This window comes from Ammospiza nelsoni, chromosome 3 (assembly GCF_027579445.1).
Source record: "Ammospiza nelsoni isolate bAmmNel1 chromosome 3, bAmmNel1.pri, whole genome shotgun sequence".
Classification (NCBI taxonomy): Eukaryota; Metazoa; Chordata; class Aves; order Passeriformes; family Passerellidae; genus Ammospiza; species Ammospiza nelsoni.
The window spans coordinates 29,851,137-29,877,794 of NC_080635.1; the positions used below are offsets into that span (position 1 = coordinate 29,851,137).

At 39.5% G+C, this 26,658-nt stretch overlaps 1 protein-coding gene across 1 annotated transcript in view; it reads left to right on the forward strand.

Annotated features, from left to right (window-relative positions):
• The window catches only part of LRFN2 (leucine rich repeat and fibronectin type III domain containing 2), a 151,204-nt gene extending 128,013 nt beyond the window's left edge, over positions 1 to 23,191 (forward strand). The window contains exon 3 of the mRNA XM_059468988.1: positions 21,926 to 23,191. Coding sequence (XP_059324971.1) covers positions 21,926 to 22,844 — 919 coding nt within the window. The 3' untranslated portion in view covers positions 22,845 to 23,191. The remainder of the gene's footprint in view (positions 1 to 21,925) is intronic.
• The last annotated feature ends 3,467 nt before the right edge of the window (positions 23,192 to 26,658 follow it).

Here is a 26,658-nt window from a genome sequence, read left to right on the forward strand (position 1 = left end):
TAGAAATGCTGCAGTCCCTTTGCTAGAAAAAAACAGTGCAGAAGTACATCTGTCTCTTGTATAATTTGCCTAGCGGTATGACCCCCACTGAGCACACAAGGCTGTGTGTATGGATAGTAGTTTAAATTGTTTGCTGGGTTTTTTTCCTCTGGGGACACTGGCAATTTCTATGAGGTGAAGAACTCTTTGCAAGGGGAAAGATGAAATGAACACTGGGAGCAGGATTCCCACTTGTGAAGAGTATTAACAAAAGCCTGAGGGACTGCAGCAGTCCCAAATCAGGGCACAGTACTGCACCTTTGTACAACAATACGTTGGTGTGGGGTGAAAACCTTGTGCTATACAAACTGCCTAGTGAAAGCATATTTAGCTGTTTGTTTTTTCAGAAGGTAAGGTTTTTTCTCACTAAAACAGAGTGTTGTTTTTTTGGTTCACCTTCCCTCTTTTTCCCTATTTGGCCTCTTTATGGATATTTCCTTATTTGGGCTCTTTCATAGATAATTGTATTAGCTGTGGATTAATTGACCAATTATGCTGGATTATTTTTTAGACTAAATCCTTTGTTTCGTTGTCCTAAAACAGCTTTCATTCTGACACAGCTTCTGACAGTTTGCTGCTCCCTGTACCTCCCCATTTAAGGGCTGGGTTAACGTGCTTGCTGAGATTCACACCCTTTACTTAGTGAAACCGTGTATGTCTGCACTAGGTTAAAACCTGCTTTCTACCCTCTTTATGTGATTTCAGTCCAGAAACTTTCTGTGGTTTCAAGGTAGCAAAGGGAATCCAAGAAAAGCTGTAGAAACTTACAGGAGTCCCTCCTACTGAAAGTCCCTGAGGACATGACCTGTGTTTTCCTGGCTCCTGCCATTTTCATCTCCTCTGCTTAACCCCAGTGAAGCTTGCTGATGACAGGGAGGCATATACTCAAAAGTGCTGCAGGCTGTTTTTTAAATCAGGTCACACTTACTAGTTCCCAAACACAATATGTTATTGTGGGGAAAGTCTGAAGCTAGTACCTCAGTTTAGCCAAAGCAAACCTTAATCTGGCATATAATGGGACAGAACCACAATGTAATTGACTGTTCTTGACATTGAACAAGGATCAGATTTAAAAACTGATTTTAAAAAGCAAGATCTACGGTAATCGGTCTTACAGTCATTGCAGCAATGTGAAACATCTGTCTAGCACACCCTCCAAACACCTGCCTCTGCAATGGCTATGAAGAAACAAACCATCCATCAACTCAGTTTTGTTTTCTAGCCCTGTATAAAATGGAACAAACACTGGAATACTTCTCCCATGGGAAATTCCAATATTGTAACATCTGTTTCTGTAGACTGAATATTCTCCATAACAGTTGTTTTGTTTGCTTATTGGAAAAAAAAAAAAAAAAGGCATTTCATATGGAAATGTGGAAGTGTTTCTATCAATCTCTTTGTGGATGTTACAGCTTTTGGAATGACAGTGCCATTTCCACCATACATCATGCCCCATGAGGAGTTACTCTCCTCCTGGATGTAAGGCTCTATAAATTCACCACATTCAGTTTGCTCTTTCCCCTCACCACAGAGCTCCTTCTTCCAGCCCATTTTGTTTCTGCTTTCACCTCCTTCAGTGGCAAAGGAATGGCTGGACTGTGCAGGGAGAGGAGCAGCTGCTCATGTGTGAGTGGGAAAGGAGCAGAGGACATGGTGGAGGGGCAGAGCAAGGGCTGGGAACAGAGCACCACTCACAGGTGCCAGGGAGAGGAAGAACGTTGTGGATCCCCACACCTACAGCTTTCATTTTCATTTTTCTTACAAAAGGCAAGAAAAAATTGATTTAGCAAAACCTCCTATTTTAATACTAAAGTTATGTTTAGTTTGAGATATCCAATCAACTTCACAGTCAAAGTGTACCATGGGTTTACTAGCATCCAATGTTATTGCATGTAGGAGCTTTGAACACATGGTCCAGGAGACATCCAAGTAATGAAAAATACTTTACACAAACTCCTTTGGGGGGAGGATTGTTTGGCACAGGTAACGAGTCCATCTGCCAGACACAAACCAAACAGCTCTGCCTCACACAGTCACAGCTGCAGGAGCTAAAAACCTCCAGCTGAAGCTTCTGCCCTGGGAGTCATCACATTTGTCAGCCTTTCCCTGACAGCAGCAGTAGATACCGCACTTGTACCATCCCAGCTGCACCCTCACTGCTACAGGTGAAACAAAAAGGCCCTCTTACATATTCTGAGATGTTTTGCCCAATTTTGAGCGTGTGATGTTTTGTGTTTTTGCTGGCAGTGACAGCCCTGCTCAGCAGGTGACACGCATTGCTGTTTAACTGCAGCACTGTCTCTTACACCTTGTCTTAATGACAGTTGAAAAAGGCAGAGAGCTGCACAACATTTAGCTAAAGGCAGAGGAATGAAGATGGAAGATAAAATCTGAAAAGGGTGACATGAGCACATAGAAAGGTACATGAAGGCGGAGAGATCAGTTTGGGGGGGAAAAAATCTTCTTTATCTTTACTCCCCCTTTCTGTTCCCAACTTTGCTTAAGATATTCCTTCTTTTCCTTTTTTTCCCCTCTGGATTTTTCTACAAATCAAGAGCTTAGTAGTGTTAAATCACAACAGACTTTATGTCAGGACTGGATCCTCTTTTCCCACTTGTGATTCAATTCATGGCCAGACTGAAATTTCTCTGCTTTCATTTTCTATTCAGAATTATCAGGCTTGCAGGTCTGTGATACTTTTTGCTAACTAGAGAACTATGAGATCTTTGACTGTTGACTTTTCTGTCATAGTTTTTTTTTCTTTAAAAATGTTAGATAAATGTTGGATAAATAATTTGAGCCTGTGTTTTATGATTTGGTTGCCTGTTTATCCTTCTGCTGTTTCTTCTCACCCCACTGTATTTAGATACCTCTTTTGATAACCAATATTTTACGGAGCACAGATAGATTAATATATATGCAGGACACAGTTTCATGAGCCAATTTAGGATGCTCCTTATACATGTGTTTATCACAGACATGGTAACTACAGTTGAGATAATCACAAGTGGAACAACCCTCAGTGAGGATTCAGAGAGTAGTAATTCAATGCTGCTTCCAAGGATGGGTTAACCTACACAGTTCCCTAAAAATCCACTATATTCTCTGCTCCATCACAGAGGTAAAATGAGGTGCTTTCTTTTGCTGTAGAGCAGGCCAGGAATGGAAGCAGAACAGACTTTTCTGTGGGTTTCAGTCCTATTTTCACCCTTAGAAACTGTGGAAATTTATCTGCTGTTCAGTCAGATCTGGATAAGCACCAAAATTTTGCAGAGACTGACTATTCAATGAAATATTCAAGCTTTTCTTAATAAGGCCCTTGTTAATTCTAAATGTCTGTAGGTAGAACACCTCAGAAAATTGTAGATCTATTTCTTCCAAAATGAAAAGTGAAATTATGGAAGGCATAAGAAAAATATGTAGGAAATAATATTCTATTCCATTAATATTTTAAAGGTTTTCACTGAAAAACAACCTTCCTAAGTTCTGTTTTTAAAAATGGATATCTGAACAGACTTTTTTCTTGAACCTATGAATACTCTTATTAAGAACAAAAGATGCAAACAGAACTACTTCATTTCAAATTTCTTTTTAATAAACTCCAGATTCTGAGAACTACACGATACTTTTCTGTTATGAATCTAGAAAAGTTCTGTTAAACTTCACAGCTGAAAATTACAGCGTGTAGTAGAGAGTTAGCATTTTGGCAATCTCACATGCCTTCTGTTTTGTTTACAAAGAAGTTGAGTGTAGTTGTCAGCCTACACAAACAGACTGCCTGGCTCCCCTGGAGAGGTTTCTGTACCCCCAGGTTCCATTCTGACAATGGCTGCAGAAGGCAGCTCAAGCAGGGTTGCCTCTCCTCCTCCTGCCAGCTCCCATGCCCAGCTGGAGTGGGGTGAGAGCCACTCTCACTTTCCTGGGGGCCACATCTCAGGTGGACCCAAGAGCTGGACTCACTAAGGCTGGCCCCTCGCCTTGCCAGGACAGGGGCAAGACTCTGTCTCTACATAGTGATTCGGAGCTCTGAGGAGTCAGGAAGGAAGGCTGAGCTTTTGTGGCTGAGCCATTTCTTGACAATCCATTAGCCTAAACATAGTCCAACTCTCTTTGATGCATGAATTTTTTTCTACAGAGCTACTAGAAATAAAAGCTTTTGGTGGCTAAAATCGGCAGCTCTATCTCCAAGTGACTGATACACTACTCCCACAGGCAGCCCTTTTGGAAGCTGGTTCGTGATGTTATTATGCTGCTGTTTTTGGGGTAAGTCGTGTGCTTGAGAGTGCACTTCTCAGCACAAGTGCAATGAAATGTCTGCCACAGACACAGACAGAGTGCACAATAAATTATTGCCTTTCTGACATTTTTTTTCTGCAAAGTGAACAACAATGAACAGAGTCTAGAAGTGACAATCAGTCTTTAACTACTCCTCCAGTACTTCCTATCAGTGATCTGCTTTTCCCACTCATGTGATACATGCACATGTTAATCTGAAAATGGTACTCTGACTTGTGAAGAACCTCCTAGACAGCTGGTGATTTTTGTTGGCTTGGAAGGATTAATGAGTTTATCTATACCCGGGATGTTCCATCATTCTCAAGTTCTCAGGCATTGAGTAGCTATGACCCTGAGGGGAGTGCAATGCAACTATTAATAATTGGTAACAATGGGATGTTCTCTGTGGGCATCATGTGCCACTGTCAGTAGATCAGAGAACTGCTGCTGACCTTAAATAGAGAAGAGAAAAGGATAAAGGTCACCTTTGTTTCATCTACACAACAAAAGTTTTGAAAATGGCTTGTCATGAAAGCATTAAAGATCTGCTGCACAAGACCCTTGGCCTGAATGGTGCTGGCTTCCCGGACATGTGTGATAGTAGAGCCACTTTAGTACTGAGTAGTACTGCAGAAACTAACATGCTCAGCTGAAAAGGTACTGGTTTTACATTCTTCTCTGTTCATGTGGTCCTGTGACCTTCTGAAAAAGCTGCTAAATCTTAAGGGACTTTTTCTATGTCACTTTTAATAGTGATAATAACACACAGAAGTACCTCACAGTCACAGACACGTTTCAAGTGGAAGTGACTGGATACAAAAACACAACCTATCTTTGGACACTCTAGAACTGGATTAAAAAACCTTTTATGCATGAGATATCAATGTCTTCCTCTTTCCATATTGTCTTTGTATCCCCTTCTATTTCAACCAGTTATGCTAGGTATTTTCCCATAATTAAACTCTTGATACTTGTCTTCATGTATGGCCTGGGACAGGTTATCTGTGACCACCTGGGCTTTCTCAAGTCTGTCCTTCAATCATTTTATAAAAATTATATTATAAAAAGCCACTAACTATTTAGCAAGTCATCTTGGCCAGTAGCAGACCATCCATCACCCATGAGATTATATTTTATATTCCAAATCTCCACAACACCTTGCCTCCTCTCTGCAAGTATAGAAGTTCGTACCATCCTCTGATTCTTTCAAAAGTGAATTTCAGAACTTCAGTAATTCTCAACAGCTTTAGACTATGTCTCCATCCTGCCTCAAAGTCTGCTCTTTGCTTGTTGTTTTTACTTCATATGCAGATGTGTAAACCACTCTTTATCTTTCTCAGGCTGAAGTGAGGACCTATACATTCAAAGTGGAAATGACCTGTGATGACATTTTGATGTCGTGGTATGAACTAGTACACAGACATGGAGTCAACAACTTTTCATCCCCTGAGAAATCCCTAACTCACCATGTTCAGTAAACCACAGTGCTGTGGATCAGTGGAAGAATCCCTGGATGAAGTCCCCAGCCTGTGCTGGACTTTGTTGAACAAAAAGTCAGACTAGATGATCATGACTACCCATACTGCTATTAACATTTGGGAACCACCCCTTCCCACAAAGGCAAGAACATAAAAACAGTCAAACTGTCAATCAAAGTCTTCTGGTGAAGTCAGCAGGTTCAATAAAACTGAACATCTCTGCATAAGCTAATGCTAGAATTGTATGCATTAAGGTTTCAATTGCCTTAACTTTTGTGAGTGAATACTCATTACTTTAACTGGCAGTCACATCACAGCAGTCCTATGGATCTTCTATGGCTGTATCAAAAAAAGGTGGTACATGGCCTTGTCTTCCTTGAGAGCTAAGCAGAGCCTTTATAACTGATGTGGCAGGGGCTGTCAAGCTTTCAGTCAGTACTGGTCTCCAAGTATCAGCCCTTCCTAAAAGTTACTGGAAGCAAGGCTGGTGCAAACAACAGATACTGACCATTTCATGGACTGCTGGCTGTCTGGAAGTCTGGTAGGACAAGTCTCAAGCAGTGTCCACAGGTGCAGAAAGCATATAGCAGTATCAACGTCTTTCTCTATCCTTCTTTATTCTCTGGGTAAGCAATTAAGCTATGATCCATGAAGTGTCTCCTATCCTGTTCCACTGAAGTCTTGTGAATTGATTTTATCTCAGCAAGATTCAGCTTCAAAAAAGCACTTGTGCTTGACTAAACTAAGAAGATATTATCACACTTTACATTAGGCTGCATCTGAGATGGAAAAATATAAAAATGTATACTTCTTTCTTTCTTCACTGTAGGGATGTTCTCCGCTAGTCAGTCCCTTGGATTGTTGCATCCAAGGATATTTTGAGCACTGCAGACACACCACTGCCTTTCAGGCTGCCTTCTGTGTTGTGGTTCATTGTGGAGGAGGTTTGGTACAGATGTGTCTTCTGGTGTGTATTACTCTCTGGGATGATCAGTGGTCCCTGCAGCCATTCATCAGTGTTGCTTTCTTTGCTGCTTCTGCTTTGCTGCTCGTTTTGATATGTCTGTGTGGAGGCCTCACGTGTTGCAAAGCCAGCAAGGCTAAGGGTGAAAGATTGCAAGAGCAGATTTCTTTCAAGAAATAATCACAGGCTCAGTGCAGTGGTAGAGATTAGGCCAGGTTTAGTGAGCACAAGCTCAGTCTTAAAAAAATAGCTGAAGGAAACATCACTGAAGGAATTATTGAGACACACTGTGCTTGACTGAGTGAGCAGTCTCAGCACCAGAGAGCTCACTAGGAGCCCTGTGCATATACCCATTACTCTGATTTAAAACAAAATGGAAATGTCGATGCCTTTGCATTTTTTCTGCATTTTCTTTTATGGTCATATTGACCCATATACTTAAACTTTTGTGTGGGCAAGTACAGCAGCCATTTCTCTACCAAGCTTTAAATCTATTTTAGCCAGAACCATTGGAGAAGCCATCTCCATCTGTACAGGATTTTCTTATAGACAAAAATGGAGCCAGCTTTTCCTTCAACTCATGGTAGCTGTCTCTTGAGTTATAGAAAGCATTTCCATTAGAGACTAATCTAGTTAAATACTTTTGAATACTGGTTAAAGCTTTCTGAAATCCTCAAAGTATTTGCCTGGCACTTGTGAATGTTCACAGAAAAATGACCCTTTGTGTCATCACATGGGTCACTCTGAAGATGTCCACAGCTTCTTGAGGGAGACAGACCTTGTAATCTGAGAAGATTGCTTTGGGATAAAATATTATGCTAACACCTTCTCTCTCAAACTGAGAGCAGCGTAGAAATTTGTAACTTCGAAAAATCTGTCCTCATATGATTACAGGTTGTTCTCTTCAGAGACAAGAAAATGTTCTATAATGTCACACAGAAATTATGAACGCAGAAAGGAGGAAAACTTCTGTACGTTTGCTTTTGAACCTTATACAACTTGTCCCTGAAAGTAGAGCAAATCCAAGCTTGCTGAGCAATATGTAAAAGGCCAGTTGTACTGGGAGTGGGCTTTCCTCTCTCGAGGAATCATGAGTGTGTTGGAAAGAAGTAGACAGAGAAATGCTGAACATGAGCAGTTTGAGAAAGAAAAAGAGAAGCTATCATCTCTTAAATTCTCCGTTGGGGACGGTGTGATAAGTGATGCATACAGATACACTCCTACAAGATAACCCTTTTTTTAGGCTCTACCATATGTTCAGGAGCAGCAGTCACATTTGTCTTCATGCTGGAGAGAGGGTGGAGTGATTCATTCCATAGCAAGGTAAAAAAAAAAAATATCCACATAGCAGTGGAACCAGAAATATGACTATGAAAGTTCTGGACACTTTAGAGAATAAAGAGGTCAGTATTTGCCAACAAACCCAGAGCGCACATGAAGAAAAAAGACCTGAGTGAAATCTGTGGCAGGCTACCACATATTTACACTATAGAGTGAAAAATTATGCAGGTGTTTATAGAAACTTTTCAGTTCAGTCACCTTTTCTGAGGAACTGCAAAATGTTGCCAGCATGGCCGTAAAAGGTCTACTCATTTTCTGAAACATGGTTATGAATTTAGTCATGACAGAATAAATTCTTTTCTACAGCTGAATATTGAAGCTAGTTAAGCATTCTTCAATATTTCATTGAAATTTAATCACTGTGACTCAGAGTTTTATCTTCATTAGGTGCATAGCCATATGAATTTAGGATCAGACTCATTTTTGACTTGTAGCTTATAGTCAGGTTATTGTGTAAGAGAAAAACACATGCATTGTGAGGAATCATTGGCTCTGTCTGCAGTTTCTGATATCTGAGATAAATTAATTTTAGTCTGCCTGTGAGGCATATTAGACAGTAAATTCTGAGAGATTTGTAAATGCCAATAGCTCATAGAAGTTTTCTGCAGTGCCGCAGTTATCTCTCCACTACATCTCTGAATGCAGCCCTTTCCAACCACCAAGTAATTATTTTTGGCACCATCACAATGCTTTTTGGCATTGTCACAGTTGGGTAAATATCAATAGCATCAATATCAAATATCAATAAAAGATTCATGGTTGAGCGTGGGGGAATGATTCAAATACACACCTGCAAAGACAGAGAGAACATAGCAGGGAAATGACTACACCCTAAGTGTCGGGTGTGAAAGCAATCTTAAAAAAGCCCTTGAGACACTTGGACACAGATTTTTTACATCTCTGCTATCTCCTGAGAGAGGCACAAGGGATGGAACAGGATTGTGTTCTGCTTGAGATGTCTCCAGCCACTGTGGAAACAAAGGCAGCTCCCAAGCAGATTTTCAGGACCAAAGACAGCTCTTATTAGATCATTCCCACCTTGTTTCTTTTGCCACGTATATGAGGGAAATGTGGGGGTTCCATTGACAGGCAGTTGGGTGCAGGCTACTTCCTCCCATCTTGTAAGTCATAGCTGCTGTTCAGCAGGTTTGCAGCTTCATTTCTTCTGCAGGTGACCATCCTTCTCTCCGTCATTTTGGTGAGAGAGAGAAATAAGGAAGGAAATTATTGAAAACTCTACAAAGTTGTGTGACTTCCTCAGCAAGTAAGAAAGGCCATCTCATCAGTCAAGATGCTCATCTGACCCTTATTCTCTCTCCATGTCAAAGACAGACACTGTGCCTCGCTGGAGTCCTGCCACAGACTGATGGTTCTGCCTGTCCTAATTCCACATGTCACAGGATTGGCACTGACTGGTTGACACCTAGGAAGGGGACTGAAACAACATTTAGGGAGGTGAACTCAGAGCCCAGGAGCTGTGTATCAAGTGGTACAGAAGCAAGTTTAGGACTCCCTCTAACCCAGCCCACTGCGGACAAGCCAAAATCAGCAGTTCTGCTAATGAAGCACAACTTTGCAGTACTTCATAAGGGAGTAAAATTTCCTTATTCTCATGTTCATACACTCTGAGATGCACTCTGGTACTTCTAAGGTAACCATTTATTGACAAAAGAAGGGAAAATGCTTTCCCAAGTGCAATATAGTTTGTTCTTTAATCACTGCTGATATAAGAAATCTCCCAGCCCATACAGTGGTTACAGAGGATCAAGTTTCCTCTTTAGGGTATCAGAAAAGTTGATTCAAATGCTGATTACTATAGTGGTAGTACTCATGACCAACATATGTATGGGAAAACAGAGTCCTATAACTAATACAGCCTAGAATGTAGTTCTGGCTGTGCTCTCCAAACAAGCCTGAAATTTTATATTTCTATGTAGTGTTTTTTAAAATTATTTACTGTGCTTCTTTTGCAGCAATCAGTCTGACTTTTGATTTTTAGTCTTTCTGAAGGGATCACACTGAGGTTTTGATGCTGCTTGGTGTAATGAATCAATGTTCAGCTCAACCCTTTTGCTCCTAAATATCAACGAACATCTGGAAAATTTCTACTAGTGCTCATTTTGACAGGATGGGGACAGAATTCCCTCGTCTGATAGTAGAGGTGACTAATGATTCTGTATTCTTCAAGCACACAAAAAAATTGTGCATTTAGTACCATTGTGCATTTGATTTGCATTTTATCCCACTCTCCTTTTTAGCTCTCAGGGTAATTTTTGCATGTTCTACTTATTTAAGCTATCTTGAGTTACAGCAGAAAAGCTCAGAGAAGATTTTGCAGAATGAAAATTTTGAGTTTTTCAGTCTTTACCCTTGAAGCTCTCCAAAGCAGAGCAATCTGTCAGTCTCTTCCTTTATTACTCTTTGAAAGTTTTTCGAGCAAAGATAAAGAAAAATCTTCTTTCATTTCTCTTTCAACAGTACTCTTACATGTTATTCCACAGAATTTATAGTTTTTCAGTAAAATTATTCCTAAGTTGCTTTTCATTATCTGTAATGACCTCACATGGATGCCTATAACAAGTAAAAGCTTCTGTTCTCCTGGTAAACAATGAAATATCCATGCCTGCAAAAACCTTCAGGAATGATGACTAGCAATTAATCATGGTAAAGGAAAAATGAACCTAGCAAATCTGGGTGTGGCTATATCAACAGCCTTGATACCATACCTAGCATTTGTTGTATTTGTACATATGTAAACCATATTCAGAAATTTAAGCCATAAATGGGTAAATCTCAGGAGCTAGGTAAAATTTTAATCAGTTGGTGAAGTTGAAACCTAAGAAGAAATTATGCTCTCTTCTTAATGTTAAAGTGTCAAACTTAAAAAGAACAATTGGGTTTCTCTTAAATACAAGGGAGATGCAAAGTTTGAGCAGTCCTATATTTATGAACTCATTTAATATGCAACGTTGTTAAAGAGTAGGATTTCTTTCCTTTTCTGGTACTTAAAAATCTTTTGCATATTTTCTGTGAGTGAGAACTAATTTTAGGATAGCCAAATATATATTTGCAAAGTATATAGCTGATACTTGGAAGAGAGAAAAATCCAAATAACACTGCTCAAGCTTTCCTGTTTCCAACGAGTTCACTAATGGGATGCATAGCCTGGATTCTGGACTGCTGATATTTACTAGGCTACTGGCAGTCTGCTTTTAGACTCCTAATTGTGGAGAGTTGGTAAAATGTAAATAAATAGTACACTAGTTTTTGTTAAATTTTATTCATGTACCAGAAATCTGTGGCACTTATCTAAGATCCTTTATCAGAGAAATATATTGCTAAATAATAAAACATATTTCTTGACAATTAAATTATGATACTATTTGAAGCTATAACTGACTTCTCATTTTATTTCTCCTGAGGTCATTATAAACTAAAACTTATTTTCTTGCTGGGTGGGTTTTACTTGCCTTTTCAGTAAGGAATTTGTCACTCTTCGTGCAGTACACTTTCAGTCCAGGCTCAACTTTGAAAGAAACAGGGTGTCTCTGGCTGATGAGCAATCCTTTTGTTTGATTTTGGTCGCACAAACTGAAAGGATGTAACTGTGTTCTATCCTTTAGTAGAGCATTCCAAAATTCAACATCTCCATGTCTTTCTAGGCTATCCAGTCTTTCTATCCTGCCTTTTCCTTTGCTTTATGTGCAATACCCAGAAAATGACAAAATGTCACACCTCTGCTTTAGAAAATGCCTTCATTACATATCTATGTTACTTTTTTCTTTTTTTTAATTTCTGCTTATTTTCTCACTAAGGAGATGATATTTGCTGACCATTAGTGATTTTTGCACCCCTTGTTCTTATTCTACATATGGGAAAAAATCCTGAATGTTACTGCAAAAGTCACCTTGAATAATACTGGTTTTTCTTACCTTGTGCATGCTTCATGGAAATTTTTGTTCCAAAATATTTCCTCTCTCTTCCAGCTCCGAATCTAGAAGATTGATGATTACTTTGCTTATATGTTTTTAAAAAAGTTTGCTCAGTTTACAAGAAGCAAACAAATCCCTTTTACACAGTAAAAAGTATTTCCAATGTTTGCTAATTAGGTAAAGGGTTTGGCAGAGAGATTCTCTAAACATAGGTGAACTATGTCTGTGTCTTTGGTGAGTTGGTAAATATTCCTTTAGTTCAATTGAAGGCAGTTCTCCCGTTCTCTCCCCTGGGAATTAAATTTTTTTTTTTCAATCATTATGATAAGAGAGATACTTGAGATTCTCGTAGATAACCATTCCTTATCTCCTGAGAATATCCACAAGTTCAATCACTGAGGCAGGGAAACACTTGAATGATATGTGTTTAAACTTTTAAAATAATGCATAAATTGTTCCTTAAACTAATGCTGAGACACTCTTCTGTACAAACTGATATATCAGTGTATACACAGCTTCTATGGGTGGCGATGCCCATTTCATTTCATTTCATTTCATTTCATTTCATTTCATTTCATTTCATTTCATTTCATTTCATTTTCTTTCGGTAGCAGTATTAGAATAGTCTTGTCAGCTGTTGGCTGACTCCACACTTCCCTTACCAGTGCACAAAGATTTTTTTGACAGAAGAACTTGAAGCAGCATGTTGAAGTTTGCTTTGGCCAGCGAATTACAAAAAATGGGCAAACATAACTTCAGGCACTTCCTGGGGTTTTTGTCATTCTGGCATGACCTTCTGGACATAAAATTATCCTGTGTGGAAGGACACCAAGTTTTTACAGGACATGTGAATTTCAACCTGGCATAAATGCTATGAGCTGCTAGAAGGGACAAAATTGCTATAAGCCACTGAGGATCCTGTTCATCTCAGCTCACATGAGCTCTCACAGAAAAAGGGGGTGGGTTAAGCACTATAGGATCCCTTCATTTTAATTTACACAGATCTCACTGCCTGGAAATAAGTGGAAAATCCCACTTGCAACTCTTAAGAAAGGACAACTTATGGCTGAATCTGACAGCTGTTCTGCCAGGAAAATAGCAGATTCCCTTTTCCAAATTAATTTCATTTGAGTTTCTAAACGTGCTCATTACTTCTGATGTTGCTCCCTTCTGGTAACCTCTGCTGGCGTGGAAGGATGACCTTTTCTGAGGTAACTGTCCAACACTGCAAAAAAGAATTCAGAATTACTTCAGTCAGAGAGAATAACCATGACCCTTCAGCCTAGTGTATGAGCCATTTGTCTATAAAAACCTGGGAAAAGTGTGTCCCAGGTCCCAAATTCTGCTTAATGACTTGAACACCCTATGGTGGTTGTAATATATTGCTTCCACTGCCAGTTGCTAACTTTACATACTGTTGAGTAATCTGAAATATTCTGTCTGACTCTTTGAAACATTGCTGTGAATTATGAGAGCTTCCTAATTCTACATTTACGTGGCTACAGAGTGAATTCATTAGTGTGCCTCTGCATTGTTTCCATAAATATTTCAGCTTCACGTTTACTAACAGAAATATTGTGTGGGCTTTCAATTACTCTGCTAATGAGCTTAAATATGTTTTAGTTGGATTTGAATTAGTGTGAGGAATTTTTTTTCTGAGGCAGTTAGTATAATGAGGTGAAAGGTGGTCTGTGTGCTGCTGAATAGCTTGGGTGTGACTGGATTAATCTTTAGTGCTGACAAGGCTTCCTAGAGTGTATCTGCTTTCCCTCTAAAGATAAAATTGAAAGCTAAGGGCACTCAATTTCTGCTTCTGTGGTATCCACATGAAAGAAGTTATAGCACAGATCAGGGACCCTGAAAGTCTAATTTTGTGTTGTCATACACCATGAACCTAAATGAGATTGTCCCAGAGTAGCAGCTTGCACCTGAACACCTGAACTGAGCACCTTCATTGATTCAAAGGATCAGAAGATGTTTCTGGCGATCTTCATCCAAGTGACTCACCCATTGATCCTGACTGTGGTTTGAAAGAATTTTGTTGAGAATTATAAAGGGAAGAGAGCAATGGCAATGGAGGGGAGCAGAATACCTTGTACTATGGTTCCCCTTCCTCAGCCTTGTGAAATAATGTCCCCTAGAGGCCTACGCTTTCCTCTGTCACTTGATAAATTACTCCAAAGTGCCCCCAGGGGACATTATTCAGCAGCCTATCAAAAATTTTTATATTCTCTGAGCCAATTGTTTTAAGATTGGGTGGTTTTGCATTTTTTTTTTACTTTCCCTTATAGCACAAGGCGTATATTTAATATCAGTATCTCTCTGGCTCACCATCTTCTGACAGGCATATCAATTGCTTTGATATGCCTTCTCTTCCCCACCTCCAACCCCACTTTTCCAAAAAAGCAGGAAAGAACCTAAGCAAATTAGGAAATAATAATTAAATTATATGTGCTTTGTGTTTTATTTGACAAGACGGATTCTCTGAAGGGCAGCTGGATGAATGAGTGATGAGAAGATAAGTTTCAGAAAAGCAAGAAGGGATTTGTGTTTAATAATAAATGTTCCGTCGGAAGGCAAATTTATGATTGCATATCATAAAACCCCCCAAACTAATAAAATAAAAATGCAAGAAATTATTCATGCTGGGTTGATTTAGTGTTTACTGAAAATGTCTGGCTACCTCCTGGTATTATCTGACATTTCCTTATGTTGACATGACTGACAGAGGAATTATACCCTGTTGCTAATACTAACAAACATCTCTTATCCCAGGACACCAGAAATAAACCTGTCATTTTTCCAAGATGCAGGTCACAATAGGTCTCTGTCTTTCCCAGATTCTAAATTAAAAAATCTTGAATCAGATACCAAAAGAGCAATCTCACACAGAAACATATTTGGTACTTTTTTACCCAGATTTTTTTTTTTTTTAATTCCTGAGGCCTTAGGATGATCTGAAGACACATATTCAAGGATTTCCTTTGACATCTAAAGGGTCAGAAATTAATCTCTGTTGTTAACTTACTTAATTTTTAATAACGTTTTAGACTCTATTTTCATTCCATCAATACAAAAACTGGGGCTTTCCAGGAAAATAATACAGAAGAAAATTAAACCAGTATATCCCATAAAACTTTCAAGCAAATCACCAAAAGTTGGCAGCCAAGAAGAATGCTTAAGTGTGCAACTCAAATTTGTCAATTGCCTGCTCTTGCTCCCAGGCAATACATCATGTGTGACATTTTCACTTCAGTTTAGATCCTTCTAGTCTTCCTCTGATTTTTTCTGCCTTTTTCTCCCTGATTTCTTAATCTCTCTGTCCGCCATCTGAGGTCTTTTCACTTCACTATCTTTAAAATTGTCTGTCTTTGCTGAAAGATCTTCATATTTTTACATGATTTTCAGTCAGTTTTTCTCCAGTATGCCCCCACTGATATTTTCCCTCTCCCCTTTCTCTACCAGCCTACTTCTATCCAACTGAGATGCAGGGGTGGATGCTCTACTGAAATGCAGGACTCTCTCAGACCCTTCTACAACACTCAATAGCAAATTACCTGCAATATTTTCTTTTATTTTCCTCCAGAAAAAAACATATGAAACTGGACTGAATGAAAAAAAAACAAAAAAAAAAAACAGACAAATATCTTAAATAGGGGACAACTTATTATGAAAAAAAGGATGATTTTTGGCATTAAATTTTCCCTGAAAAATGAAAATTTTTCAGATTCCAGTGTTTTATCTTTTTGGACTGATTTCTAGTTCTGAGAGTATATTTTGCACTTAAGTGAAAGCAAACTTTATCTAAGAGGAAGTTCAGCAGTACACAGTTGAGACTGACATTTTCACAATAAGGCTTTACTATACACAAAAGATAGTGTGTTACTAACTGGAGTATAATTTTACAAAACAACTGCTATTTCACCCTTGCACCCCCTCTTTCTCTTTCTTTTCCTCTTCCTCATCACAAATGATAGCGAATAATGACACCATTGGTTAGCAGTTGCTTCCATAACTGGTGCACAGTCTACAACAGCTACAAAATTCACACCCAAGGGAATTAAGCTTTTCTAACTTTTTTTTTCACCTTTTCCCTAATGAGGAGAGGAGAGGAGAAGGGAGAGGAGAGGAAAGGGAAAGGGAAAAGGGAAAGGAAAGGGAAAGGGAAAGGGAAAAGGGAAGGGAAAGGGAAAGGGAAAGGGAAGGAAAAAGGAAAGGAAAAGGAAAGGAAAGAAAGGAAAGGAAAGGAAAGGAAAGGAAAGGAAAGGAAAGAAAGGAAAGGAAAGGAAAGGAAAGGAAAGGAAAGGAAAGGAAAGAAAGGAAAGGAAAGGAATAAGGAAAGGAAAGGAAAGGAAAGGAAAGGAAAGGAAAGGAAAGGAAAGGAAAGGAAAGGAAAGAGGAAAGGAAAGGAAAAGGAAAGGAAAGGAAAGGAAAGGAAAGGAAAGAAGGAAAGGAAAAGGAAAGGAAAAAGGAAAGGAAAACAGGAAAGGAAAAGGAAAAGGAAAGGAAAGGAAAGGAAAGGAAGAAGGAAAGGAAAGGAAAGGGAAAAGAAAAAAGAAAAGAAAAAAGAAAAGAAAAGAAAAGAAAAGAAAAGAAAAGAAAAGAAAAGAAAAAGAAAAGAAAGAAAAGAAAAGAAAAGAAAAGAAAAGAAAAGAAAAGAAAAGAAAAGAAAAGAAAAGAAAAGAAAAGAAAGATGAGAAAAGCAACATAGTCTAGTTACTATAGAACTGAGTCTTGGAAGTTGCAAATACCTTCCCAAAGGAATTGCCTTGACAGGTCCCCTGCAAGTTTCTGATTAAAGCAGTTTTAGACTAAAACTGGATGGTATCATATCCCTCTTTTGATGGAGAAAAGGAAGAGAATTGCCTAGCAATTAACCTAATCTGGGTTTTGTCTAATTTGTACTGTTTTGCATAACCACAGTGTTAACCAGAAGTTCAGTTCTGCTAATCCCCAGTGCTACACAGAAGAAAAGAACCATTTGTATAGTACAGTGTAATCACAATATCTACTAATTTCCTTCGATACACTACAGGCCTCTTTTGAAAGGAGATTGCTGGCATTATCCCCATTTTATAAATGAGCAGCCTTAGAGTACAGCAAAATGATTTTCTCAGGAACTGAGAGTCACTGATAAAGTGGAGCCTGATATCAGTGAAGCTGATAAAGGAAGAATAAAACTCAGTTATCCTAAATTCTCAGCACAGTTCACTCTCTGCAAGCTTCAGTGCTCACTTGCATCTGGGATTATGACAGAAATCTTCAGCAAACCTTTCTCCCCTTCATTTCTAACTAATTTATTTTCTAATTTTCTTAATATCATTACATACCAAAGTGAATAATTACAAAATTGCTTGCTTTCTGGTATGGTTGTGTCCACAAGGACATAACAAGGACAGTTTAGTGGTCATACAAAATAGGATTGACTTCAAATAAGAGTTCTAGCACTCTTCTTCCCTTTTTTTAAAAAGTGTTTCATGGACTCATTTTGGTGCTTTCACAAAATGAGACAGAAGTCTCCATGGATTGAAGGGAATGGATTGTTTGAAAAAGCCCTGCAAACCTTCACGGCTTCATAGCTCTTCATCCCACATTAACTCTCCAAGGAGCTTCTGTCTACTGTTGTTCTATTTCATACACTTATGCCATGCCCCATTCCTGGCCAGAAGTCTCCTCCTCTTCCAGCAAGTAAAGCTATTGTGCCAAAAAGTGAGGGAAGAGGGCTTTTTTCCTGTAAATTAAGAGGGTCAGTTGTAAGACCCCTATCCTCATTTCATTCCTTACAGAGGCAAGATTTTCAGAGAGGTTAGAACCTTGTTAATATATGAATACTATTCTTTGGGATATTTCGACCTTCAGATAGGATTCAGAAGCTAGATTAAGAATCAGATAACAAAATCCTGGCAGGAATGTAGAGATTTGCCTGCTTCTCCTACTCCAAAGAGAATAAACCAAATGAGAAAGGCAGAAATTATTGTGTCTTATGTGTCTGGACAGTGAAATTTCCATAAGACTTTCAAATTGTGTCTTGACCTAGCTGGAACTAAAATTACACTTTCCCCTTTGACATATTTGTGTGTTAATTTGCTTTCCCAGTCCTCACTGCTCCAGGACTCCTTCAACTGGATAGATTAAAACCTTCCACAACCTATAATCTGTAAGCAAGTCTTTCATTAGTTAATCTCCTCCTGCACTTAGCCAACTGTCACTTTTTTTTTTTTTTTTCTGAAGAAAAACTAGTATCAAATTTAGATCTTTATTCCTCTGTTTTGATGGGAGGCATCTCTGCAAGGTCACCATGCCCTGAAGAGCAGGTGGACAATATCAAGCTTGTTGCTTCAAGATACCACAGCTGTTAACTATGTTTGCTGAGGGCTCCCAGGTGAACACCAGGATCTTCTGAGTTCCAAAAGCTAACAGCTTTAAAAAGCTATTTTTGATCTCTAATGCACCAGATCCTTGCTATCTGAAACCAACTTTCTGTGTTTAGGTGATGAGTGGGCTGAACAAAGCCTTGCAAGATCTCTGCCTAGACCCAGTTTTGTTGGCCCCTCTCAGGTTTACAGCAGCTCTGTGCTGTTGGGTCCCAGAGTTAAGGGCACAGTGGTCCGTGATTAATGGCACTGCATGTATGGAGCAGCCATGGAGAGACACTGCCTCTGAGGCAGCAAAGCAAAGCCTGAAGTGGCATCTTGCAGCTACCTGTGTTGGGGACAATCAAAGAAAGAGTCATCACATTCCAAAATGAAAATGTGACTGCATCGATATGAGATGTGGGGAGCGTTAGGAGATGTCATCCATCATATCTGACTGGCAGCATGTTTGGGTAGGGTAGCCCAAAGCATGGAGCCATGCCAAAGTACTCTTAAAATCTGGCAAGTTTAAGAGAACAAGATTGCCTTCCCTGTAAGATAGAAAACTAAATCTGAAATTAATTACTTAACTCCTAATACTACTGAAATTGTTCCTTATTGCTATGCTTAGCTGCTCCTTAGCAGAATAATTTGAATATTTTACAAAAGTATTTAAGCTTTATTTGCAGAAACAGACAAAATTCTTTATTTAGATGTATATGGAGACTAGATTGCTTTTTCCTTAGTTGGGACTACAACTGTAATCTTTTAAAACACATTATTAGTCCCACTGTTGTCACAGTTGTTACTTCCAGAATTCATTGAATTTAGAAATGATTCTGTTTCTTCCAGGATTCATTGAATTTAGAAATGATCCTCGTTTCTAAGACGAGGTTTTTATTATAACACATTTCAACACAGTTAACCTGTCCAAGTTTTAGGACTAGTTATGGCCTCAATTCTGTGCATTCAAAAATGGAATGGCTATACACTTTTTGCCACTATTCACCACCTGCCAGTCCTTGAAATATTCTAGGCAGTTTCACTTCCTTGGAAGCTTGTGTGTTTGAAGAAAGCAAGTTGTAAATTATTTGGGCTATCAATGTTCACTGAAATTGGGCATAAGTGTGTGAGGCTGAACAACTGTATTTCTATTTTTATATGTTTGTTTGCTTTTTAAAAAGAGCCACATCCTTACCTGAGGCCAGACTGAAGGGTTGTGAGAAAGCCTATATGCAAAGATCACCCACCAGACACGTGCAAAGGTGTAAAGTGGGTAGACCCAGGTGTTTGCTGCTTGCTCGGAGACAGTGGAAATCTCTTGTCTCTGTGTTCCACCAGTGCAAAGCCAAAGGAGCCACTCTAACAGGTGGTGCTATAGTCCTGTTTTTCCAAGGGTTATGACCCAAGTACAAGACTCAGTTTGTGGGGCTGCTGACTACTCTTTCTGCTAACAGTGCAACTTGTTTGCAATGAGGTTTTACAGTGAAATGGCTTCTTAATGACTTCACAACTGCAGAATATTTTTAAGTTTTGGTCTGGGATTGGTGGTGAAAAGTGGAGTATAGCACTACAGGAGGAAATAGGAAGCATTTGGTGAAACTAATCAAGGGTTTAAAACCAAATGTTTTATGATCAGTAGCATTCTGTTATTCCATATATCATCCTTGATTTGTGCATATATACTTGAACAATTCAAGAAAGTGCAGTTTGCTATGAGCAGAGGTGTTCTATTCACAGAGCCACAGGGAGAGCAGAACAATTAGAAATAGCTTGAGACCAAATATTTCAACTTTTGGAAACTATTTTAGCAACAGTACCTGGAGTGTTTCATGAAGGCTGCTTTATGACCTCTCAGCTCATTCTGAATAGCTCATCTGTATCTGTGTCAAACAGCTACATTAGGATGATAAATTTGCCTAGAATTTCAAATACAACATTGAGTAAACCTGCCAGATGATGTTTATATTCCAAGTGTCTCTCATTGATATTTCTTTTCCTTACAGATTTTTTTTTTCTGTGCTTGTTTGCTTTTTAAAAAGGAGCCACATCCTCGCCTGTGGCCAGACTGAAGGGTTGAGTAAGTGGCGTGAATGCATAAATGCAAAGATGATCAGAAAACCATCTTTGCAGTGCCTTGACGTTGCTGCTTCTCTGTGCAGGTCTGTTCCCTCCCACTGCACAGAAGGGGCTCTGAGAGCTGCAGTTTGTGCTGGCTCTGGCCATGATTTGAGCCTAAGGAAGCCTGGCTCTCCTGCAGTGAGTCTGCCTTGGTCCTGTGCCCAGGCCTTACCCTCCCAAACAGTCACACCAATTCACTGTATGCTCTGAGTGCCTGTATGGGCTCCCTTGTTGCTGATGCAAAAAACCTGCAGGTGTAAGTTATAATGGGCTGGTTTAATTTCGGCTTTTTTCTCTCACCCAAGCCTGTAATGTGGCAGTAATGCAAAAGATGCATGGGGTATCTCTCTGGTGTTATTCTTGACTGCCCACCAGGCACTAAATCTGGGATTCTGCACTCTGTTCCACTAATGTGCTACAATTTTCACTGGTTTGAAATGGGGGTAGACCACGTTCATTCCCATCTGCTAATTTTGAATGCTAGTGATGCTCTAATATTGCATGAGTTCAAATGACTGCTTAAGTGTTGTGGCAGCAAAGAGCAACTTCCATAAATGTTCCAACTTGGAGCACAGCTTTGGCCCAGCTATTTGGTTTATGGAAATGAATTTATACATGAGTAGAATTTTTTTTTATTTTAAAGAAACCTTCTTATTTCCATACCTATATCTTCCTACCTCTCCTCACACTTCCACAGCCCATACTGCCAATGCCAGCGTTCCTTTCTCACTCACACAGGGGAAGGTGGTTGCAGTGATAAATCTCTGGCAAAGATGATGATGTAGCTGCATTTTTAGGAGATATTTCCCACAGTGGGGTGTAGGAGGATGAGGAAAGTAAGTGGGAGAGTGGAGAAAAAGAGAGAAATGGTTGCCTGCCTGTCATTCTCAGTCAATGAGAAAACTGAGTGTAGACCTTTGCCTTCACAAGGTAAGTAACCTGCCGATGTGAGACAGTAAATGTTCAGGCACCTGTGAAGGGATGTGACAACTGCCATGCTGAGTCTCAGCAAGCACAAGGGTCATTTGCATACTCATAAAGAGCTGCTCTTTGTATGATTTTATTCTGAGTTATTTGTTCAAGTTTGAATATATTTCAGATTATGACAGATGCAAGTGAGGAGGAAAAGAGTCCCCAGTTTAGTTCAGTCTGCTTTTTCTTATTCCTTTTATTGCACAGCTGAGAGCTGGCCCTCAAAACTTGTGTGTTACTGAATGTTGAGATGTTGAATCCTCAGGAGCTGGGGAGCTGGAATGATTGTTTGAATTTTATGGCTCTGAATTTATGGCTCCTCTCTGCCAGTACTCGGAACAGTTAATATCACGTTGTTCTAATCTCCGTTCTTTCTTTTAACTTTGTTCCAAGACTAACCAATTCTTTTTTCTTTTTCTTTCTTTTTTTTAAAATTTTTTTCTTTTCAAGGATGATACCAGCTACAAACAAGGCCTTTGTTGTAACCAACCTTGTTTCTGGAACAGGCTATGACCTCTGCGTCCTGGCAATGTGGGATGACACGGCCACAACCCTTACTGCCACCAATATTGTGGGATGTGCCCAGTTCTTCACCAAAGAAGACTACCCTCAGTGCCAGTCGATGCACAGCCAGTTCCTGGGTGGGACCATGATTCTGATCATTGGAGGCATCATTGTGGCCACCCTGTTGGTGTTCATTGTAATTCTCATGGTCCGCTATAAGGTCTGCAACAATTCCCAGGGCAAGATGTCTAATGTCAGCAATGTCTACTCACAGACAAATGGAGCACAACCAGTTCAGAACGGAGTCTTGCCCCAAGTCAATCCCAAAGTGGTGGTGAGAAATGAACTTATGGAGTTCAACTGCCAGTCTGCGCGGAGCAGCATCTCCTCTTCCTCCAGCTCCGCAAATAGCCGTGACTGTGACAACTACAGCCTCCAAAGTGAACAGGGCACATTGTCCAGTAAATGGAGGCCTCCTTCCCGGTCAAAACACAATATTGACCGGCTAATGGGAGCTTTTGCTTCCCTGGAACTGAAGTGTCAGAAAAAGGAGGAAGTGACAGACTCCAGAACTTCCACGGTGGCCCGCCACTCGGACAAAGAGCCACTGCTGGGCCAGTCAGAGTCCAAATTCCGCAGCTTCCTCATGTTGCCTCTGGAGGGCAAAACTAAACGTAGCCATTCTTTTGACATGGGGGACTTTGCCACATCCCAGTGTTGCACCTACCCAAAAAAGATAACAAACATTTGGACAAAGAGGAGCCTCTCGGTCAACGGCATGCTGTTGCAGTATGATGACAATGACCTAACAGGGGCCAAAGGGACTTTCGGGAGCTCAGAGTGGGTGATGGAAAGCACGGTGTAAATATCAGTGTCTCCCCCCTTCTCTTCTCCCCTCATGTGTTATAAGTGTGGTTTGCTTCAGGGCCGTGCAATTGGAAAGAGAGGGGAGGAAACATTTTCTGTTCTACTGGCCAAAAAGATAGGCAAGCAAGTTACAAGAATAGTAAAGGAAAAGGAGGGTCATGAAATGTGAATAGGCACATATGGTACCATTCCTGTCTGGCCCCTACTAAACCATGCGTGAATGTTTCAAGGAATTTGCTAGTTGTATTTAGCATTGCTTTCCAAAAGTTACTCAGACTCCTGGTGAACCTTCAACCAAGATTATACAAGGAGGATGAAAAGGGGTTTAACAGCAGAAATTTAATTTTACAGGGTTTCTTTTTACTTTCTTTCTTTGGTTTTGTTTTTGGTGGTTTTTATAATGGCACCTCTTTTTTTTTTTTTTTTCCTTAACCACAGAAATACACTTCTGTGGATATGACTGGTGCTAGGATAAATCTGGTTGTCATTCCAAGGAATTTTCTCAAATGTGCAGGCAGGGCACCCACAGGGGAAGATCAGAGTAAATTGTTTAGCATAATCTCATGGTCTTAACTGTGAAACTGTGACATCTGGGCAAACAATATTTGTTGTTGAATGGACTTTTGTTTGGTATTTAATTATTTCTCTTCTGTTTTGATTTGTTACTGCTTTTGAGTTGCTTTATTCCCACAAGACAAGGTATGTTTCCATACATATTTTGGTTTTGTTTTCAGCCTCATCAAATTCCCCAGATCCTCCCCATAAAGGAGGATATGTACAAAGGTCAAATATCTGATGTACTGTATAATTCACTTCTAATACCATCCCTTTTTGTCCTAGGAAAAATTAAATCTAGGGATAAATTAAAAAAAATCATCCTCTTTTTTCCATCTCCTTCATAATCTCTTCTTGTCAATGCTCAAGGCAGATTGCAGCAGATATTGATATCTGTAGGGATGTTGCTATAAAAGATAGGGAAAATAGTTATCAGGATATCCTAATAAAGGATAAAGAAAAGGAAAACAAAAGTAGCTCCTGGGAGCTCTCCACGTTATGGATAGCAGTGGCTTCTGGTAGGGGTCATGCCCTCACTCCACTAAAAGGAGAAACTTGCACCCTGCTGTGACAAAAGCTCCTTGTCTGTGCGGTCACCATGACATGTCTTTACTGTATCAGTAACATCAGGAAAATTAAGTTTTTGTGTATTTCAGGTGATTGGTTATGTTCCAAATTAGCCACAGAAGCTGAGTAAAATTTGAGTATCACTGAGGAGCGGGTGAGCCATGTCTCCCCTGCATTACATAAAGCCCTTCCGCAGTCTGGTGCACTCCTACTCCCCTGCCTCTCATCCTCAGGAAGACACTTGTAACAGGAGCTCTTCAGGGTTTGTAAACAGAGTCTCAAACTGGCTTTTGGTGAGCATTGCTGTGGTTGTAGAAATACACATGGCCCATCCAGTAGAATTTATTTTCTTTACCAATTTTACTGTGATTTCAAGCATTCTGCTGGCTACTGCAACTGTCCTGTCATTTATTTATTTATTTGTTTGATCAGCTGTTGGGAACCATTCTGAAATTGCACATTGTTACTATGATTTTGTAAAAGAGGTGGAGAAAGTATGCAAGGCACAGAGAAAATAATACATGAAAAAACTCTATGTATATTTTTTTTAAAAAGTTCAGAGATATATTGTGACATGGCTGTGTACTTGATCTTGTATTCGTCATGTTTCCTACTTGGAGTTTTAGATAACGACATCCCTGTGATCAGAATATTTTTTCCTTTATTTTCTTTCTCTTTTTTTTTTCTTTTGCTACAAAATGTACAGTAAAAAAACATCCTTGGGAAAAAAAAAGCCCCTGCTTTTCATTTATTTGTTATTCTGTGGTCTGCTTTGAAACCTAAGAAGTAATTATTTTTAATTGTCTTTAAAATTTAGACATTTGCTTTTTCTTTACCACAAACTTCAGTCTTGGACTTCAGAATTTTAGGTATAAAGCAGGAATCAAGAAATACATACCTTTTTGGAATGCATGAAAAAGATTTTGTAAAAAGCATTTCACCTCTTTTCCTGTTGTTACATTTGTACAAGTCTATATTACTAGAGTACTCTAAACACTGATCTAAAATCTGCAGACCGAAGAGCTAGCATTTTTAGATTTAGGACCCAACTTTCTGTAGGTTTTTGCTCAGACTCTTTCTCACCAACAGCATTAATAGATTCAAGAGAGATCCAGTCAAACTTTGTTCGGAACATTTTTCAAACTCTCTGTTTTTCTCACACTTTCTGAGATGAATAACACCTCCAGTGCCAGAATCTAAATAATCCAACTGTCCAGATGGCAGTTCATATTAGCCATTAATGACATGTTGCATTTATGTTGCACTGAAAACTCTTAAAGGAGTTCTTGTAGTGAGTTAGTAATTTTCTTTTCCTTGTTCCACTGTCGTGCACTTGGATTTTTTTATTATGTTGCTACTTCGCTCTGAACATGACATCTGGGTTGTTTTTAATTTAGACATTGAGTTCATTTTAAATATTAGTAACATATGCAGCCATGAATTTTCAAAATATATCACATACTTAAAAAAGGATACTCTTTCACATTCTCATATAAAATTAAAAGAAGTAAGCCAATAGATGCCATTTTAAAATAATGGATAGTTGCCAAAGAACCAAGGTAATAAATTCCACACTCTAGCAGCTGCATTTATTATGGTTAATCATAATATTAATTCATTTAGCATTAATGAATGAGGCTCAATCCACACCAGCTGATTTGCAAATACTTAGCAAAATTAAACAGGTGCTGCGTAACTACCTTTTGTGCTGACAGTACTTGGGAGGAAGAGGATTCAGAGACTCAGAGATGAGGCAGAGGCCTCACATTGAGTCAGCAAGTGGCCAGACCTCAGAAAGGGTTGGAGCTACTTATGGGTGGTGATCATCCTTCAGGTGCTACCAGTCACTGCCCTACTGCCACTATCAACAAAGCAAGCCTTTGGAATTATGCTGTGGCTTCCTCTGCACCCCTCTGAGAGCTGCTGAAGACAGCTCTGTAGTTTGGGCTACATTCTGAACCCATGCCCTAATTGCTAAGGTGCAATTAAGGCCCCAGTGTCCTCCACACACCATGTGACCCATCTCTACCTTGGCTCTGTTTTCCTGTGTGTACCTCACTCAGCACCTCTGGGTTGGATTATTCTTCTGTTGTACTGCCATAATACCATAGTAGGGATTCTTTTTTGCATCACTTCTGAGCACAACTGCACATCCGTGCTTCCTGAAATGATTCATAGATGCCCACCCACTTGGTGCAATAAATATTTTCACTCATCACTGAGGAGCTGAGATAGCTTTGATGGCCTAGCCCTCTTATCTCAGAAGAGAGACGAAGAGAGAACTTCAACACTGAGATGTTTATATGGGATGGTCTGATGTGCAGCTGCACCAACCATGTTTTAGGGGCAAAGGCCAGGTAGTGCAGATAGTAAGGAAAGCAGCAGAGATCAACAGGAGCCTTCAGAAAAGACAAGTCTGAGATATTAGGGGGGCTAAAGAGTTTAAAGTGAGGTCTATGGGAATAATTAAAGACATCTGCATATGCATATGGAACTCCTGTAAGTTCATTTTTTGAGGTGTTTTATAATAGTGGAACTTGCTTTTTTTCCTAAAAATGTACGTCATTGGCTTGAAAGAAGAAGATATGATTCTACTCTTAAATTACACAAGCCTGCTAAAAATCCAACCCAAATCCCCAAAACATCATCCTATCATCCTGGAGAATATTAAGCAAGATGACAAAATTAAA